This window comes from Melospiza georgiana, chromosome 24, assembly GCF_028018845.1.
Source record: "Melospiza georgiana isolate bMelGeo1 chromosome 24, bMelGeo1.pri, whole genome shotgun sequence".
In the NCBI taxonomy this organism is placed as follows: Eukaryota; Metazoa; Chordata; class Aves; order Passeriformes; family Passerellidae; genus Melospiza; species Melospiza georgiana.
Window position 1 is genome coordinate 2892921 of NC_080453.1, and position 19283 is coordinate 2912203.

General features: G+C 46.3%; 1 protein-coding gene across 3 annotated transcripts in view; it reads right to left on the reverse strand.

Annotated features, from left to right (window-relative positions):
- LOC131093242 (lethal(3)malignant brain tumor-like protein 3) overlaps positions 1 to 19283 on the reverse strand; it is a 42603-nt gene that overhangs the window by 5237 nt on the left and 18083 nt on the right. For all 3 annotated transcript variants that reach the window (XM_058040364.1, XM_058040365.1, XM_058040363.1), the window contains exons 11-19: positions 17895 to 17980; positions 14199 to 14309; positions 12879 to 12993; positions 12677 to 12776; positions 11695 to 11871; positions 10255 to 10386; positions 9808 to 9869; positions 7163 to 7329; positions 2601 to 2663 (exon numbers count right to left, since the gene is read on the reverse strand). In XM_058040364.1, coding sequence (XP_057896347.1) covers positions 2601 to 2663; positions 7163 to 7329; positions 9808 to 9869; positions 10255 to 10386; positions 11695 to 11871; positions 12677 to 12776; positions 12879 to 12993; positions 14199 to 14309; positions 17895 to 17980 — 1013 coding nt within the window. The remainder of the gene's footprint in view (positions 1 to 2600; positions 2664 to 7162; positions 7330 to 9807; positions 9870 to 10254; positions 10387 to 11694; positions 11872 to 12676; positions 12777 to 12878; positions 12994 to 14198; positions 14310 to 17894; positions 17981 to 19283) is intronic.

Here is a 19283-nt window from a genome sequence, read left to right on the forward strand (position 1 = left end):
GTCAGCCCAGCCAGAATAACAATTCTGCTATTTTTGTAGTCTTCCCAAATAGAATATTTTTAGATGTCAATGCCTGGTGCAAGAGGAAACACTGAGTAAACTCAGAGAACACATAATTACAGCAAAGAGCCAGGAGCCAGGAGATTTGGTTTTCCCACCTCTCACCACAAAAGAGACCCTCAGCAAGTTACTTAACCTGCTACTGAGAGTAACTGGGAAGTTAATTCCTGCACTGGGAATGACAGCAGCGCTCCCAGACCACAGATGGCCACACCATGTCCTTGAATCTTATTTTCAAGCTGCCTCAAGTCTACACTGCTGCAATGAATGTGTTAAAAATAGCCTGAAACAAATAGGACTGTGCTGCTTAAATTAAATAATAGAGTCAAGAGGAGCAGAAAACTGCTGGAAAACAGTCCTACATTTCAAAATGGCTTTGTGTCCAATATTATTTATTCCTATGCTTCATTCTCACTGCACTTCCTTACACTCACTTATTTTAAACAGTCCTGCCCTGAACTGGACCTAGAAGCAAGTCTGTGCTTTATTATTCATTCCTTTGCTCCATCTTATTGAATAGGTTTTAGAATTCTGTGCACAATTTGTTCTCTTCACTCCTAATGTAAGCAGCAACTTATCCCCCTCCAGCCCCCCAGCAAGGGAAGTCTGCAAGGGATTTATTTATCCTGAGTATGAAGCACTTGGAGGTTGATCCTGGACAGTGTGGGGGAGTTCAGCTCTCCTGTCACTCACACCTGTATTCTGGCCAAAGACAAACTGCTAAAAGGGTTTTAACTTCAAACTGACAATATGCTTTGAGCATAAACTGGAAAAACAACACAAGCTCCTCTAAACTGGGTGTAGGGAACCTCACTTTGCAGAAAATAAGGATTAGAACAGACTGTGGCCATAGCACTCTCAGAACCAGAAAGCATTCACTGTGTTCAGGACCAGAAGAAATAAAATACATGGAGAATGGTTGGATTTGTTAGATTTGCTGGTACATCTCACCTCTGTATACACCTTCCCTAGAAATCCCTTTAACACAGCTACAGTGAAAGATGGGTTCATTTGAACAAATTTCACTATTCCCACTATATTCAGTTCCTAAGTATTCTACTGTATTGTCACATTGTGGACAGTGCTTTTTGTAAGCCTTTATTTCTTTTGCTTCCTATTTTGTGTGAGTCTGCACAGTTTTTAAAACAAGGGAAAACAAACCACAGATAGATAAATCCACAAAATGCACTGCAGCCTGATTCCCCCTGAAAGGGAGCCAGCTCTGGAGCAGACAGTGATTACAGACCTGCCCTTTCCAGTCACTGCCATGCAGGAGGAATGGCTCCAGCCCTTCCCTGGAGCTCCTACAGTCACACAGGAGAGCTCTGAGGACAGAATCACAGAACCATGGGGTGGTTTTGGTTGGAAGGAACCTTAAAGCTCATCTTGTTCCACCCCCAGACATGGGCAAGGACACTTTCCACTATGCCAGGTGGCTCCAAGCCTGTCCAACCTTCTAGGATGGGGCAGCCACAGCTTCTCTGGGCACCCTGTGCCAGGGCCTCCTCACCCTCACAGGGAGGACCTTCCTTCTAATGCCCACCCTCCTTCAGGTTAGGGCCATTGCCCCTTGTTCTGTCACTCCTCATCTAAAGACCCTCTGCAGCTCTCCTGGAGCCCCTTCAGGCCCTGCAAGGGCTCTGAGCTCTCCCTGGAGCCTTCTCCTCTCCAGGGGAGCACCCCCAGCTCTCCCAGCCTGGCTCCAGAGCAGAGGGGCTCCAGCCCCTGGACCATTCCTGTGGTCTCCTCTGGATTCACTCCAGGAGTTCCACGTGCTTCTGACACTGGTGCCCACAGCTGAAGGGAGCTCTGCAGGTGAGGAATGACCTGAGCAGGACAGAAGGGAAGAATTCCACCCCCACGAGCTGCCCACACCATGAGATGAGTCCAGGACAAGGCATCTGTGCAAATTCATCAGGGGCTCCTAAAGAACCTCCGAGTGATACCTGCATATAAGTGTAAACTGAAGCACCCAAGGGATCCCTGTTTGTGATGCACCTACAGAGCTGTGCCAAAAACCAGCAAGCCACACCCTGTGCCCTTGGAGGTCTCCCAGAGGCCATGGTGAACACACCAGGAATGGGACCAGAGCCCAGCCCATGGCAGTACTGACAGGACACTCGTCACACAGGACATGCTTTCACCTTCCAACCTCTGCTTGTCGAACTAAAGGTTCCCCTCCTGCTCTCACCCCAGCCCAGGGGGGAAGCCAACGATTCCTGGGATACCCTGGGCCTGCCAGGCTCCCCAGAGAAACAGGAACATGTCCTTGTCAGAGGCAGCAGATGAGATCCTCACTAACCATCCCAACAGGGCATCTCCAGAGCAGTGCCAAGCCCATGGCACAAGGGTCCAAGACAGGATGTTAAGCAGAAGCTCCATGATTGGAAATTTTAAGCAGCAAGATGCAATTAGCCATGGTGGAATTCAGCTCCATGCTGAGGCTGCCACTGCTCTGCAATGAAAGGGCTGAGCAGGTCTGAGCTCTCTGCTGTAATTGCAGGGATCTGCAGCACAGGGTCTGGGCACACCCCACTTACCTCTTCCCTGAACACAGATGCTTGCTCTTTGCAGCCAGGTAAACGCTGGATAAAACCCACCACCTGCAATTGCATGTAAGAGAAAGGAAACACAGGCAATTAAAATGAGACATCATCAAGAAAAAACCTTTAATTTGTGTATGAGAATTCCCTATGCAAGAATGTTTAAAACTTTAATACTCAAAGCTCTCACATTAATGAAGGATATAGATGGAAAACATTGCTGGATTGCTGCTGCAACTCCTCTGCATATTTTGGTTACCACCAGTAACTACCCCTATTGCCATTTGACCATTTCTCTCCCTGTAAGAATCCAGCTTTTCCACTCTTCTAGAAGGCTCTCACAGAATCAACATTATTTTTCCAGATAAAAAGCTATATATGGCTTAGACTACTTTAAATTCACTCACAACTCCACTTTCTCTACAGTACTGTTGGAAAGTAAAACAAACATGAAAAAAGGATTTAGACAGTTTCCCAAGATGACATGCCTCTAAGAGACAAGATAAACCAACTGAATGAGCACTGCTGGTTTACCAACATGCAAAGGCAGAAGAGCTGCAAAGGAAGATGGAAGGCAGAAGAGAAGGAAAGGAGTTTTGGTTTAATTTAATCTGCGCTGGGTGCACAGGATCCACAGAACCAAGAGGATTAAACAAATAAAAGTTAATTTTACATTTCACATTAGGGAAAACCTTTCTAGGCAAAGAATCTGTTAACATTTGGAATACTCTCCGCGGACTCAAGCAAGCAGCCCTGGGGTTACATTACATAACACCAAGGAGTGTGAGGAGTAGCCCTGTGTGCAGTCGAGGATGACTTAATGTGCATTGTCTTCTCCAGCTGCAGCTTCACTGGCTCACAGGAGATTTGTATATTGAGGCGTAATCAGATCAAACATCTCCTGTTAATTGGATGCTCCCTTGCAGGAGCAGCTCTGCTTCATGAGACGTAACCATGTGAGTTGCTGCAGATGTGACATTTCTTCCCTGTACACAAACAAGCAGTTGGGAGGGGTCACTGTCAGATTCAGGCTCCTTTCAACTCAAAATTGTCAAAGTCTCTCCTAAATCACATCCCTGTACCTCCAGATCATCCTACTCCTAGACTTGGAGTCAATCCCTCCCCTGCAGTTCCAGCCAGGCAGGAACGGGGCTCTCACAGTGCCCTCCAGGTTTGCTCTGCCCTGGTAGGAGCAGCTCTGGCTCCTGTGGTTTCTGTTATGTAACCTGAAAGCAGAGCATCCCTCTCCTTTGTCCTCCTCTGCCACTCCATCTTAAAGGCAAACCCTAAAATCCACATCTCTGTTGGACAGTGACTCCAAATTTTCTTCTGCAGAAGTATAAACTCCTATTAATAATCAATACCAAAACACTACTTTCCTTGTGAGTCCCCCTGTCTGCTAACAATTAAAACACAAATGAAAGTCTTTCTGCCAGGTCTGGCTCCTTTGAGAATTTACAAGACAGTTGGACCCTTGGGACAAGAGCTGAGTGCTCCTCAGTGTCTGTGGCACTGAGAGGCTGGCAGACATCTCCAGGGAATGAATAACCTGGGCTTGCCTTGTTCCTGCATCCTTCCCTGCACAACTGCTGCTGGCTACTGTCACTGACACGCAGTGACAAACCTTTGATCTGCCCCAAGTCCTCTGGAGGGACACTGCAACCACTGGAGAGGCCTCTTGAGCAAACAGCAGCCCTGGGGGTCACCAGGAATGGAGAACAGAGAGGGAAGAAAGATGCAAGAGGAGAAAATGGGAGAGAAGGTTGCCTGGACACGAGACAGACCCCAGTGAGGCACAGGGACCTGCCTGGCTGTCGCTGCTGGGGAGGAGGGCTCCCAAAGCAAGACAGGGCAGTTGAGGGAGGCTTGGGAGCACAAGAACAAAACACCACAGGAATCCAACACAACTCCACAATACTGGCAGGGAAGCCTTGAACCCTGAAAAAGGCTGAGACGGGGAGGGCTCAAAGTGAGGCTGGGACAGGTGTTGGACAGGGAACATCTCAGAGGGATCAGAGCTTTTTTGTAAGAAGGTAAAAGTCTGCTGGCCCTTCGTGCTGTAACCATCCCATGGCTCAGAACTGCCTGCTGGAAACTCTTACACTCCCCAAGCACATTGGTGAAGAGAAAGGGCATTAAAAAGAGCTTTGTGCAATCCTGAGAACACCCTGGAAACTGGACACCAGCCTTGTGGAAGGTGCTGATGTGTGGCAGACACACTGGGATCAGCACAGGATTGATGGTGACAAGGCAGCCCCACACCGCACTCCTCCAACAGCTCCTGCAGGACCGGCCCCTCTGAGGCCACAGAGGGGAACTGGCTTAACTGGAATTCAGAAATCCACCTACACTTGGCACAAGGACTGTCCCCCCACCCAGGGTATTGGCATTTGAAGCAGGATTAACTAATGAACAATACAACTCTAGCACATCTTGCTGTTCTTCTATGAGTCAATAATCTGTGCTCTGAAAACATGACAGGAAGCTTTCAATAAATACCAAAGCTGCATTAAAGTAACTGCTCTTAGTGACTGCTCAGTGTTACCACGACTTTCTTAGCTTGAGGGCCCCTAAATGCTGCTACTGCTGCTGCTCTGCCATTTCAGCTGCTCCCAACCAGCAGAGAATTAAAGAAACTTTTTTTTTTCTTAATGTCGGTTTTATAAAATTATAAAAACAGTTCTTCAGCCTAAAAACAAAGGAGAATTTTACACCCTCATCACTCCTGTTTCAGATCAGCACAGGACTCCTTTGGACTCCTTCAGGACTCCTTTGTGCAGCAGAGTTCAAAGCACAACCCAACAGCAAATGCTTGCCCTGCAGGAAGATGTTGGGAGCCCAAATGCTGACAGACCAAATGTACTTTGGACACCCTAAAACACAGCAAGTCCTGCTGCTTTCAACTCCCAGATCTGTGGCTACATTGCACTGCACATGCTGATCCTGCAAGTGCTCGGAGAGAACCCAAATTGACTCCTCTGGGAATTTGTGATGAACATAATTCAAACCAGAAGCACTTTACTGAAATTCAAGATAAAACCTGTAATGATTTCAGCCAGTACATTGTGGTGCTGCAACTGAGCTTTTTAATGCGCCATTCACACTGCTACTGGCAGCCAAAAGTTCCCCAGTTGTTTCAGGCTGCAGCAGAGTTCAGTTTATTCTGGGTTTGAATCACTATATCCAGTGCCCTGCATCCATGTCTGTGGTCCCTGCTCACACTCATCTGTTATCAAACTAATATCCCAGTTAAATTTACCCAGCAGTTGCTTTAAAGGTCAACTGCAAAGGACAAATTTTATTTGGCTTGGATCCTGACACTGTACTCCCACGAAGCAGCCTCCTGTTTTATCCAAAAGAAAGAGATTTTGATTATCATGTCAGAGGATTATCTGCTTCTGACTTTATTGATTTCATAAAAGACCTTTTGGAAAATCATTGGAAGCTTTCTCTAAAGGACAGGAACAGTAAATCTTTCAGAAATTTTTTTCCTCCAGAGTATGAATTTAATTCTAAGACATTTTTATTAAAAAGAGCAAAAAAACACAACCAAAACCCAACACTACCACCAAACCACAACAACTCAACACAAAAAAGGACCAGGTTTTAAAACATCAGCACTAATTGCTCTGTCCCTTTTCCAGCTGCTGTGGTTCCCATCTCCCACATCACTGCAAATCCCACCAGACTCCTACCACTCCTCCAGCATGAAGAGCAAAGTCAAGATAGGATTTATTCGATGTTAAGAGGCACTTAGGGAAAATGCACTTTCTAAAAGTCTCTGAAGATCCTCTCTGCATCATGAGCAGCAGTACCTTTTTCCTGCTTTGCAGATTCTCTGCATCCTTGCAAGCACAACTCTATAGCACACTTCTCTGGAATTAAATGCCCTGCAATTAAGCACCAGGATCCAAATTATAACCATTTCCCAAGCACAGAGAGAAATATTATTTATGCCCAAGGCATCGAGGCAAAAACCAACTACTCAGCACACAAAACACTCTGGCTTTTTCACACACCACCTAATTACAGGAGACATCTCAAGAGCTGCAGAGACACATCTCCAGCTGCACAGCTACCTCTGCCAGAAATCAGGTCAGGCTGTGGGCATTTTGTTCCCAGGGAATCAGGCAGGGAGATGCAGCAGGAGTGGGCATGCACAGTGCAGTTTGGAATTCTCTGCACTGTAAAAAGTGAATCAGCAGCAAAGTCACAGGAGAGGGGGAGGGAGATCAGAGAAAGGGAATCTGCTGTCAGAATGATGCTTCAGGCCCGAGGACTGAGAAATCAAGGGATAAATAAACAAGAGGGAGGGAGGAAATCCTTTTGAGGGCAATAAGCTGTGGATACCAGAGGGTTAACAGGGGTACTTCCCCTCCCTGATAAAGGGTCTTGGGTCTGACTTCCAGCTGAGTCAGCTGTGGCACACGCACAGCAAACAGAAGAGCACTGCCTAGGAGAGGGAAGGAAATAAAGATGTCTCCCAATAAGCACTCCAGAGGAAGAGTGCTCTGGCATTCCTTCATCCTGGGAGAGTGGAGCAGGAACAGGTAACTCACCTCCTCCACAGTCCATTTGGCAACTTGTTTGGCTGTCAGGCCCGAGACCTCCGGCAAGAGCCTGCAGTGCTGCTCCCAGAAGAGGTGGAGGCGATGGCTCGGGTTAGAGGCCAGGGAAGGCATGAAGATAGACTGGTGGAGGGCCTGCTGGAGATCCTTGTCAGGGCCTGAAAAAGGAAACAAGGTAAGTCAGAGACAGGCTCCAAGTAGAAGCAACTACAACAAAGCAGGAAGAAGGGTCACAGCCTGGAGGGGAAAGCAAGACAGGGTGAGCAGAGCCAGGCACAGCTACTGTGTGGCACACGGAGCTCTCAGGATGTTCTCCCCCTCCCGAGCAGGAGAAAGGGAAAAAAAGGTAAGATTGCCAGGCTGGAGGCTTTATCATTAGCTTCTTCCCTGGAAAATGATGTCATGCTGCTAACAGAGAAGATGTTTGCAGCGTTTTATTGACAAGGTGGAGGAATTCTGGTAACAGCATCCTCGGCTGGGAACTGATGGCACCGTTCCAGCCCCTGCTGTAGCCAGAGCTCTGTGCTGCCAGCATGGCCTGGGCTGACTCCCCAGGAGACTCCCAGGCCAGGAGTGCTCAAGGTACCTCCAGACATCAGCTCCCTCCTCATGTGTCAAGTGAAGCTCTGAAAACCAAGGCAAAAAAGGGAGGAAGGAATCACCCCTCCCTAATGAGATCACTGGAGCAGTGCAGAGTCACGGTCCTACAGGGACGTGCTGCTTATACAACAGGAAGCCAGGCAGGGATAGGAGCAGGCTGGCAAGTACTCCTCTGGTTTACAGTGGCACGGGGGGGGCTAGCCCCGAACCCCCCCACACCCCTGCACCCCTGCAGGCTGCCCAGCGCCATCCCGTGGCATCCCCGAGCATTCCCACTGCATCCCAGCCCTCGGGAAGGCTCCGTGTGCCTGGAGCAGCCGCTGCTCTGCTGCTCCTGCTGCCTCTGCCTCTGCTGCCCCTGCTGCTCCTGCTGCCTCTGCCCCTCTGCTGCTCCTGCTGCCTCTGCTGCCCCTGCTGCCTCTGCCTCTCTGCTGCTCCTGCTGCCCCAGCTTCTCTACCTCTGCTGCCCCTGCTCATGAGCTCTCAGTGGGCTGGGGTGCAGGATGTGGGGGGTAAGCAGTCACTACATGGAAAGCACAGAGGAAAATGGCAGAAATACAAAGAAAAAGCAGATTCTCAGGGCTTGCCAGCTGCCCCCTAGCTGAAGGGGAAGCAGCTCTGGAGGTAAAGCCTGTCCTAGTGAACAGTCACTGCCCTGGCCTGAGAGCCCACTCAGCTCATCTCATCTCCACATCCCTATTGGTCATGGTACAGCATCAAATTTCTAATAATGAAACCAAGGGAGGATAAATAAAGCCTGAGTCAGAACTGCTCAGTTGAGGAGCTCCTGGTGGAAAGAGGGCACAGGACCTGCTCCATGAGAGAGCTGTTACCTCTTCCTTCCCTGCTGCACTGCTGCAGAGGTGGGGACAGACAGCACCTGGCCTTGTCTCCACCTCCTGCTCCAGGAGGTCCCACTTGTGCCCAAGGTCTCCCCCACTGCCACATTCCTGCTGGGTGGGCATTACTTCCATCTCAAACCAATTCCTTTTCTCCACTAAGCACAAATCCTTGGACTAAGCACCCAAACCATGACCTAGACAAGTGACTTTCCCTCTGACAAAGAAGTAGTGATCTCATAGTTTAAACACAGCTGAGAGGAAAGCTCTGGGTAATTGTGAAATTGCAGGTCAGAGGATGATTGCATTTCCCTCCGCTGATTTCCATCACTCCATGGAAGGTGAATGTGAAGGGAGAGTGGGCAGCTTTCCCTGCCAGCTGCAACTGCAGCTTGGAGCTAGCAGATCCCTCAGCTCTGTCTGCAGAACTCAGCACTAGGTAAAAATGAGTATTAAAAAAAAAAAAAAAACAACAAAAAACCAACATCCAGGCACCTGTCCCAGTTTGTGCCTGCTTAGCTATTTTTGATTGGAGACTTATTACCATCTTAAATCCTCCTAAAAGCCTGGTCAGCTCTGTTCTCTGAAATGGCTTTTTATAGTAAATCTGAAAGTTAAGCATATGGTTTGCTAAAGTGATAGCAGAAAGCTGCTCTGATAACTTAACCTGTCACATACCAGGAAAAAAACAGCACTGTTTTTCCATTTAGCTTTTCATTTTCTTTTTAATCCTTAAGAGAACCTTTAAAAAGTCCTCCAATGATTCAGAATATGTTTCTGAATACCCATGAGGGTCTAAAAAAAGGGGTTGATGGAACTTAAACTATCTGCTAAGTTCTGAGCAAGTCTCCCTTGAGCCCTGTGCTGGCTCTGCCACAGCCTGACAAAGGTCACAGACTGTTTGGGAGCCCCTTGTCACTACAGGGGAGTTTGCAGTGGCACAAAGACCAGTGCAAACTTGTCTTCTCAGTTAATAAATACAAGGCTCCACTCTACAAAGTATTGAATTTTTCACTTCTAAGTAATTTTTCCCTTTCTCCTCATTTTAAAGGAATTGCCATCATCTCCAGCATGTGCTTTCTCTTGACTGTGGAATCAAAGACAAAAAAATCTGTGAATTCTGAATGCTCCTTGTGACTGCGGGGATATTGCAGAGATAGGCACACACACAGAAAGAAGGAATAAAACTTAACCAACCTTTCCCATTGCTTTCCTGTTTCACCAGCTGAAACTTGATATAGGCATGTGAGCACCCAAGCCTGAAAGCAACAATTACAAAACATTTCAGAAGATACAGAAATGAATGTAATTTCTTCTCCATACAAAGATAAATGAGATTTATAGAAACTAAAAACTTTTTCCTCTTAAAATAAGCAATAGCTTCATCCCTGACATCTCTCTGAGTTAAGGGCTGTTCTAATAAATTCAGGGCCAGAACTCAGATCTGAGTTTACCGCAGGAAAGAGAGGGCCCAAAACAACAGGAGGAAGGGAGGAGACTTACCATGTCATTCTAAAACACTCTGCTGCAAAACTTCAATCAAATTGGGCTGTTTGCTATTTACATCTTTATTTCAGATACAGCAGCAGCATCAAGAAACACTACAGTTAATGCATGAAAATTCATCACAAAAGTCGTGTTTACGTTTTTGGTGTGGCTTTGATGGCTGCAGAGGAATCCTCCTCTCCCCAGCCTCGCTCCCGACTGTCTTCTGATTGCTCTGATGGAGTGTGGATGCTGCTCTGACACCACTTCTCACTGTCTGGTGCAGGTTTTCTGCAAAGACAGATAAATGACAATAGCTGAGCTGACATTCTCTGTTCCCTTTTCCCACAGGAGAGCAAAGCTGGCTGCTCCTAGCAAGTGAGAGCAACAACCACCACCTTGTGGCAGAACTTTCCTCTTCCCTCCATGAGTACAAAGTGTTCTATTCCTCTTCTGCAAGGATTGAGAGAGTTTAAGGGAAATAAATCAGCCTCTGTGGACTCAGGCTCTGATCCCAGCAGCTACAGGAAACCACTGTGTTATGGTGAAAGCAAGAGATTTAGCATTTCTGAGTCTTGATACCTCTGGATAACATTTAAGAGTTTCCATTACTAAGTTTGATGCATAAACTGAGCTACAGAGTTGGCCAAGGGAGGGCAAGCAGCGGGATAATACCAGACTTACAGGCTGAATTCAGACACTCCACTATGAGGAAATTAAATACTTAGAAGAAAAGAAATATATTACAATTCTAAAATGCCATTTATTCTGTGAGACTTCAAAATCTCTCAAGAGCTTTATGGTAAGAGTGCTATTGAAATGAAACCAATTTTGGTGTGGAAATTAGGGAATGAAGATGCCATGAAGGCTAGGGAGGAGAAAGAGGCATTCATTCCTTTTTTCTGGACAAATAGATCTTGGAAATGTTATAAATCTAAACAAATAGATGAACTTTAAAATATAGATAAGCCTTCACATACAACAAAAATTAAAGTATTGCTGGAGTTTGCCCTAGTGAGACTGGATTTGTGAAGACTAAAAATGATCTTAAAAAATCCTTCATATTCTGGTCTGTCCCATGACAGGTTTAGCTGACTCCTGCACTCCAAGAACCAAGGCACAGTTTCCTTTCCACAAGGCTGCTCAGTTGCAAGATTTTCTTGTGAGAAAACAAAGTATCTGAGAGTGCTCAGCTTGCCTGCTGCTAAGTGATACACACAGAGTGCTCAGCCGACCCAGAGGGGATCACAGTTACAGTTTAATAGTGCAAAATAATCTTGGCTTGACAGTTTTAGGACAGGAAACAAAGGAAAAGAACATATTTTAAATTGAAACAGCAAGGAAAAAGTTATGGAGACAGAATGCAATTTCCTTTGTTGGAATGTGACCAGAGCACCAGGATTAAAGAATCAAGAAACTTATTAAGGCATATGAGCGTATAGAAGTGCACTGCTCTGTGTTAGGAGTTACTGGGGCACACGTCAATATTACAGACAGATAAACTCAATGCTCCGCTGTGTTGCTGCCAATTCCAATGGTTTTCATCCTTGTAAATGGTTTTGCTCCCCAGTACCTGGCCAAGAGTACAATGCAGCTCACCTGGATTGTGAAGAGTCGCCCTGAGAAGCCTCCCTTGCTGCCTGCAGTGGGCCAGGGGTCTCCAGCCTCCTGGCTTTCTGCAGGATGCTCCCAGGGGAAGGTCTCTCCCCACTCAGCCGGTCCTGTAAGAGGTTTTCTCTGCTCAGGTTCACATCAGAGTATGGGCAGCCAACTAAGCTGTGATGGAGAAACAAAAAAGAGAGCGGACAATGAAAGCTTTACAGTCATACAGCCTTCCCTACCTAAGGAAGAGAAATCCATCACAAACCCAGAAAAAAGGAGGCCATCGCAGGAGATGCTGTTATCCAGCTCTAGGTGTGAGAAAGCAGGGACCATATGGCAGAATTAAAACCCAAAGTCATGTTGTTAAAGAGCCACCACAAAGGATAAGAATTCATCCTCTGTAACTTGCTTATCAGAACAACATTTCATGAATCAACAGAGTTCTGCAACTTTTAGTCTGAAAAATTCAAAGTCCTTTGCTGTATTATAAACTACCAGGTCTTCTGACCTCCCACTTGAGATTGTTTTCTTGCTCCTAAAATAATTTACTTGCTTCTAAAACAATTTACCTCTTCTAAGAGCAGATAAGAAATCAAAAGGCAGAGCACAAAACATAAGCAACCTCTCCTCACTTATACTTTAACATCCTTCCCATGGCCTCTCTTCTTTAACTGTCTCGTTGCATGTTGTTCTTGGGTATATTATTTCACAAATATAACTCCTTCAGTACTGCTGGAATGTAGAATCTGGAGTGAATGAATCTGTTTGCATTGCAGCTATCATGATTATAGTGGTATAAACAAAATTTATGATCAAACAGCCTGCTTAGACACAAGAGGGAGCTGCGACTGCAGTTATAGCTATCTCCAGAATAACTAGCCTGAGATCGTTTCAGTGCAGTGCAGTTGCTTGGTGCTGCATCATTATAGTTATTACTGTTGTTGCTGTGGTTGTAGCTGCTATCACTGTCATTACATACGTGTAATGTGTCCCGTAGCGGGGGCCCCGCACGTGCCCGATGCCCTGGCAGCCTGGAGTGGGACACGCCTGTCCCACTGCTCCCTCTGCATCTTCAGCACCTGGGAGCAGCAAAGAAAGGGAAGATAAACAGATTTGCACACGAGGAGCAGACTGCACTTAGGAAATTATCCAGCATAACAAAAGCTGTGTGCTCTATTTACCTAGAGGAACTTGCAGAGCGTGTCCAGTTTTGTCACACCAGCCCACAGGATGGATGTCAGGGCTGTCTGCATCCACCCAGAAATCGTAGTGATGGTCCCAGCCATCAAAATGTATCTGAAAGAAGCAGAAGTCTCAGGGAAAGACACAGTTCAGGGCATGACTCAGCTCTTATGTTAACTTCCCCCTTTGTTTCACCTTGCTCAGCTTGGGCCTGATTCATTCAATCTTTCAGATCAATTTTTCAGTCAGATGCCATCATCTCTGTGCTCAGTCTAACTCTTTGTTTTCCTGCATCTGTGTTTCACAGAATAACCAGGTTCTGGTGACAGAATCCAAAATCCAGACCCAAGACCTGCTATTTGTGCTGATGACCTGTGTCTCCAGTCTGTCATCCCACAGCCCGTGGGATGCTCTAACACGCCAAGTCCAAAGCTATGCAAACACAAATGCTTATTTGTTTTGTTTTCTGTGGATCCCAAAATACCATAAAAGCCAACAAGTTTGGTGAGTTCTGCAGTGAACAAGCTGCAATTTTCTGCTGGATGAAGAGACTGCAGTAGCTCAGATCCAAGTCAGGTTAACAGAGACTGAGGATCATGGAGTTTAAAGGCTACTGGGTTGTTCATGCAGGAAGGTTTCAATGTATGAATTGAGTATCTTGCCACTATGGACTGGCAAAGCTTGGCTTTTGTTCACAGCAATGAGACTCAAAACCAGCCAGATAATGGGGAGTGAACTCCACTCCTGCCCACATAATCATCCTTTAGGAAGGAGATCTGTGGCCATGGAGTCTCCATCAGTGCAGCCTCCACTTTAGCTGGCTCATACTTAGTTTCTCAGAAACCAAAGCACAACAGATTATTTGGGTAATACATTTGCATGAAAAGACTAGGTTAAAATGCATTTATGTGACAAATTTGTACTGGAGAATGATGCTGCTTCCCACGTGTATCAGGATTTAAATTGCTTTGGGTTTCCCTTTCCTGGTAGGAAAAGAACACAGTTAGGCAGCTTCCCCAGCAGAACACTCCTGCTGCCATCAGTCACAGAGATCACAGGGAATATGCCAAGAGATGGGACATCACACTGTCGAGTGTTAGTTCAAAAGACTTACGTTAGAACAGTAACTGACACCAGGCCAATTCCATCAGATTTCAGCAAAACAAAGCAACAGGAACCAATTCCAGCTGGGCAGGCCCTGAGGCCACAGCAGCTGCCAGGCTGTTGTTTGCTGCTCCTTGTTCCCAGGTGTTGTTTTCCTTGCACTGCCCATCCCAGGGTTCTCAGCACAGGCTCTGCACTTGGGAGCAAGGTCATACCTTAACACGATGGTTGTCTCTGTCAGTGATTGTTGCCACTCTTATCAAGATGGGATTTCGTCTGTCCACAGCCTCTAACTTGGTATTAACCTGGAATCCGTGAGGAGGACGCTGCAAGAGAGGATTGTAAGCAGAATGCTAAAAAGCCTTGGAGCTCAGAGCTGGCACCTGCTCTGAATGAAATGTGCTCCAGTTTCCATCCACCCCTGGCTGCCTTTGGAGCTTTGGGTTATCTCACATGGCAGACTGTTCAGAGGCTAAAATCAGAGTTCCCAAGAGGTTAAAATCAGAGTTCCCAAGAGAACTTAGCTGAGTGTTTGTCAGCAGCCCCAAACTGCTGGAAAGGCAGCCTGAGGTGGCTCAGCACAGAGGAGCTGTCCCAGCCACAACAAGAGACCCTTCCCTCACAGACAAAAGGCCAGGAACCAGCACAAGTGGCTCCAGTGACACAGCCTCCCCAGGCTGACAGCACACCTCCCACACAGCAGGGACATGGTCTTCTCTAGAAGAGGAGACTGACAAGGGAGAGATCTCAGCAGTCCATATGAATATCTCCAGGGCAAGTGTCAGAGGATGGTGCCAAACTCTCCAGCAGGGCCCAGTGACAGGAAAAGGAGCAATGGTCCTGAAATAAAACACTAAAACCTCAACATGAGGAAGAACTTTTCGTGGAGGCTAGCAGAGCACTGGAACAGGGAGGGTGTGGAGTCTCCCTCTCTGGTGACATTCCAAACCCACCTGGACGCAAAATTCCAAAGCCACCCGTGTCACCTGCTCCAGGTGACTCTGCCATGGCAGGGGGTTGGAATGGATGATCTCCAGCCTCTCTTCCACCCTGACTATTCTGAGATGTCACACCAGTCAGGACAGTGGCCAGTTCTCCACTTCTCACATCTGAACACACCATTGGCTGAAGCCTCTCTTCACTACCCTACATCCTCCCTGGCATCAGCTACAGCTCCAGGCTATCAGTTATCCTCACTACACAGATTGCTCCTTATGACAACACCTGTGCTGCTCATGAACAACTGCTGGGAGCTGCTGTGCTGGGGCCCACAGCACCTCTGGCCCTGCAGCCTCCTCTGTAAATGTTCACCCACCCTTTTCCTCAAACCCTGAAGACTTTGGGAAAACTCCAGAATGTTCTTTGACCTGATGTGTGCACCCTATGTAACCTCTAAGCAATAGACAGCTTTTACCAATTTTTCCATTTATCTGACTGCAAATTCCTCCTCTGACCTCCTCAACAGAAGGTTATAGATGCTCATTCAAAACATGTCTCTCTTCGCTTCTGCACACAGAGGTGAGGGTTTTAGCAAGAAATGATAAATTGTCTATTTGAACATGACCAAGTTAATGAAATAATTAAAATCACTCTTCCCTCCCAGTTTTCCTTACCCTTGGTATTACCAGTGGCTGGGGGGCAGGAAGGAGATGCACTCCTGAGCTAAGGGGTTTAACTCCACACCTGAAGCTCCTCTTTGGCCATTTCACCTGGACACAGACATCTATCAGACACTGCACACACCAGAAAACAGACAATCTAAACTGCTTTTATTTTCAAGAGCATCTTATTGAACCAGCCAACCTTATGTGTCCTCCCTGAAGAAGAGGCTGAGTGCTCAAGGTCCAAATCCTGCCCCAAGAGGAGCCAGGCTCTTTGCTTAAGCCTTGCTGAAGGGTTGCTGCCCTTTTGGCAATAGCTTATGAATGTTCTGAAATTGCCAGCCCAAGAGGATGGGCTGAAATAACAATGCTTACATTGGAGCTGTCTCCTGAGTTTTTGGGTGGAGAGGGCAGAAATCCAGACCCAAGACCTGCTATTTGTGCTGATGACTTGTGTCTCCAGACTACATAAGACAGCTCTTTAAAATTGTTAAAAGCTAATTCAGTGAGAAATGCCTGTTCTGGCTCTCAACCCACATTTTTATGTACTGATTTCCTGTAATTGCTAGCTGGAATAATAATAATTATTTTTAAAAAATCAATAGCTTTGCCATTTATTTGCACTTCAGTCCAACCAAGCCAGAAAAAAATAACAAGGTTTGATCTTGAAAGAGTCCTACTAACTGCTGATATATCAAATACCTTTTCTTTTTTGTCTCATTTTTGAAACACAGTTTTAGATGCTAATTTGCACTCTGGAATTTCATGAGGGCCAGAACTGGTCTTTCTACTCTTCTCCCAAAGCCTGATACCTGACGGAGCAGAAGAGTGGCTGCAAGAATGTCTGGAAAACAGAAAAGAAGGCAGACAAGGCAGCTGCATCCCACTTGGGAAGACACTTCACTTTGGAAGAATCCAAAGAAGGGAGTTCTGGGTACTGAACAGGCTCCCTGTCCTGAGCAAAGCCTCTTATGTTCAGGTATCTCTCACCACGCTTCAGACCCTGAAAATCTGAGGGAAGAAGCCACAATGGCAGATCTTACAGAGGACTTGGGCTGGGAGTTTTAAGTTCACATTTTCCAGCTCTATTGGGATTTCAAAAAAGCTCAGTCCATCCTTGGGGGCAACAACTGTGTCCCACTGACAGCTCCACTCCTCATCCTGCCCCCGGCTCCAAGGTGCTTCCCAGCCATGGGAAACCTCAATCCCAGGGATGTTCTGGATGTGCTGCAGATAACTCCAGTTAAAGCCCTACTGTTCTCTGAAGAGGCAAAAACTTCTTTCACCTCCCTGACACCACTCTGCAGCCTGCACCAACCTCATGTGGACACTGGCTGAAATCTGGCAATTATCAAACCTGTCTCGCTGAATTTTTGCCTCTCTTATCTGAGGCCTCCCTGATTGATTTTCGTTCTCAGTCCCAAAGATCTTTCCACAAAAATACACAGGAGGGCAGCAGGTATTAACCTGCAACTCCCACTTCAGAAAAAGGAACCAAGACAAGTGTCACAATGGCAAAGAAGAGTTTTTAAACATATTGCAAAGTTTAGCAAGGTGAGCCAGCAGCATGGAAGGGGAAAAATCAAATTAAAAGTACACTCATTTTAGAGGCTTTTGGTTTGTTTCTGCTCACAGTGAGACTCCAGATAAACACACTGAACTGCAATGAAAGAAACAAAACTCACTGTCTCAAGGTTGAGAGAAGCACCTTCACACTGAGTCTGTAAGATGGTATTAGGGGTTTGGCAGAGATGCTCTTTCATCTGTTAATACATTTATTTCTGGGGAGGGCACAGCTGGCTCCTCCCCAGAAGGACCATGATCTGTATCAGCACATGTAAATCCTTGATATGAACTTCTCTACCTTAATTCCAGCCTCACTAGCCAGGGAAGTACAGATTTCCACAACTGCAAGGTCAATTTTAGAAAGGTTTTTAAAACTTCATGTGGAGGGGACACCAGATAACTGCATTCTTTCTCATCTCTGTGCCCTCTATCAGGCACTTCCCACATACCTCTGGAAGCCACTGTGGACTGAAGGCTCTGCCCTTAAATCTGCTAATGAAGCCACTGAAGATACTTAGTCAAAAATCCTTTCGAAGTCAGCCTTCCATAGTATTAAAAAACAAAAAAATCTTGTATTTTGCTCTGTGTTTTTGTTTTAGCAGCATTGAGATGATCTTAAACTCAAAGTTAAGCACAGTTTCACCTTCCTCGCACAGATAAGGTGAACTATGCTCAAATAAAGCCTCTAACAAAAAAGGGTGGATAACAGCACCTGAGCAAGAGCAATCAAAGACATTCACCCACCAGTTTAAAGGCTCTTGCAGGAGCTGCTTGGGAATTAGTTTCTTCCAAGTACTTCTCCCATGAGAAGGCTTTGGAATCCCTGTGTCCTGAAAAAACAGAGAATAAACATTTCTGTAAGAAAACCCCCATATTTATTGTTACAAACAGCAAAAAGGCAGCTCTGTGACACTGTAATGATCACTTTCAATGGATGGTGCCACCTTCAGCATCCAGAGCAGCTCTGCAGTTCCCCAGTGTAAAACTGGGAGCTTGAACCCTGGCGAGTTCACTTCTGCACAGCTTAATCAATTCTTACCCTCTAAAGAAAACTCCAATTGTGAGCTAGTCAGTTGATTCTGTGACGTGCAATGGCATTACCAAGTTAATTTCCTGTTTTATGAACTACTCCATGTGTGAGCACCTGTAAGACTGCAGAACCTTCTCCTCTCCTGCTGCCTGCTCACCCAGGCTCAGTGAACCCAGCAGCCTGGAGAGAAAAGGCTCCACGGGTGTGCTGCTCCAACAACAGTGCCATGTCTCTCCCTGGCAATTACATTTAAGAAACTGCTCCATGTTTTTCCTATTTCAGTAATGTTTACCCCCAGGACAGGCTCTTTTTGGCAGGAGGGTGCAGTGACTAAATGCAGAGCACAGTCTGCAAACTGCTGCACTAAGTCCTTCAGCAGAGAGAGCAGAACTGGCTGCAGGTTTTGTGGGGGCACAGGAAATCCTGATATGAGCAGAGAACTGCAGAACCCAGCCCTGCTGAACCTTCCAGGAGCAGGGACAGATGAGGGAATGTTCACAAACCCTTCTACATCAACAGTGAAGACACTGAGGCCAATTCCCTCCATGCAGAGGGATCGGGCAGTGCTTCCTGCTCCACTGAACCTGGAACACAACAACTACAGGAATTCTTGCTCCAGGGCTGTCAGTCTGACAAATGTCAGGCTTCATTTTTTTATGTTTGCTATTCTTGAGCTGAATGAGCACTTCCAAGGCCTGAAAACAACACTGGTTTCCCTGTACGTTCTGTCCTCTCTTATTTGCCAACATTCTCTTCATTTACCAAATTCCAGTACGGCAGAAAAAGATGTGGATTAAGTTACTCCTTCATTTCCAAAAAATCCATCTAGGAAATCATTAGAGCATGGTGCTAACAATGCCAAGGCCATAGTTCAATCCCTGTATAGGCCATTCATTTAAGGACTAGACTCAATGATTCTTGTGGGTTCTCCCAACCCAGAGTATTCTGTGATTTCCAGAAATTCCATCTAGGAAATCATGGTACAGATCCCTTTTTCTCCCAGCTCACCCTGAAGGAAATGCTGGAAATCCTTCTCACTTTCTCGCTTCTAAAATCAAATTCAATTATAAATTACCAAACCCTGTTCCATTTTGTCCTAGCTT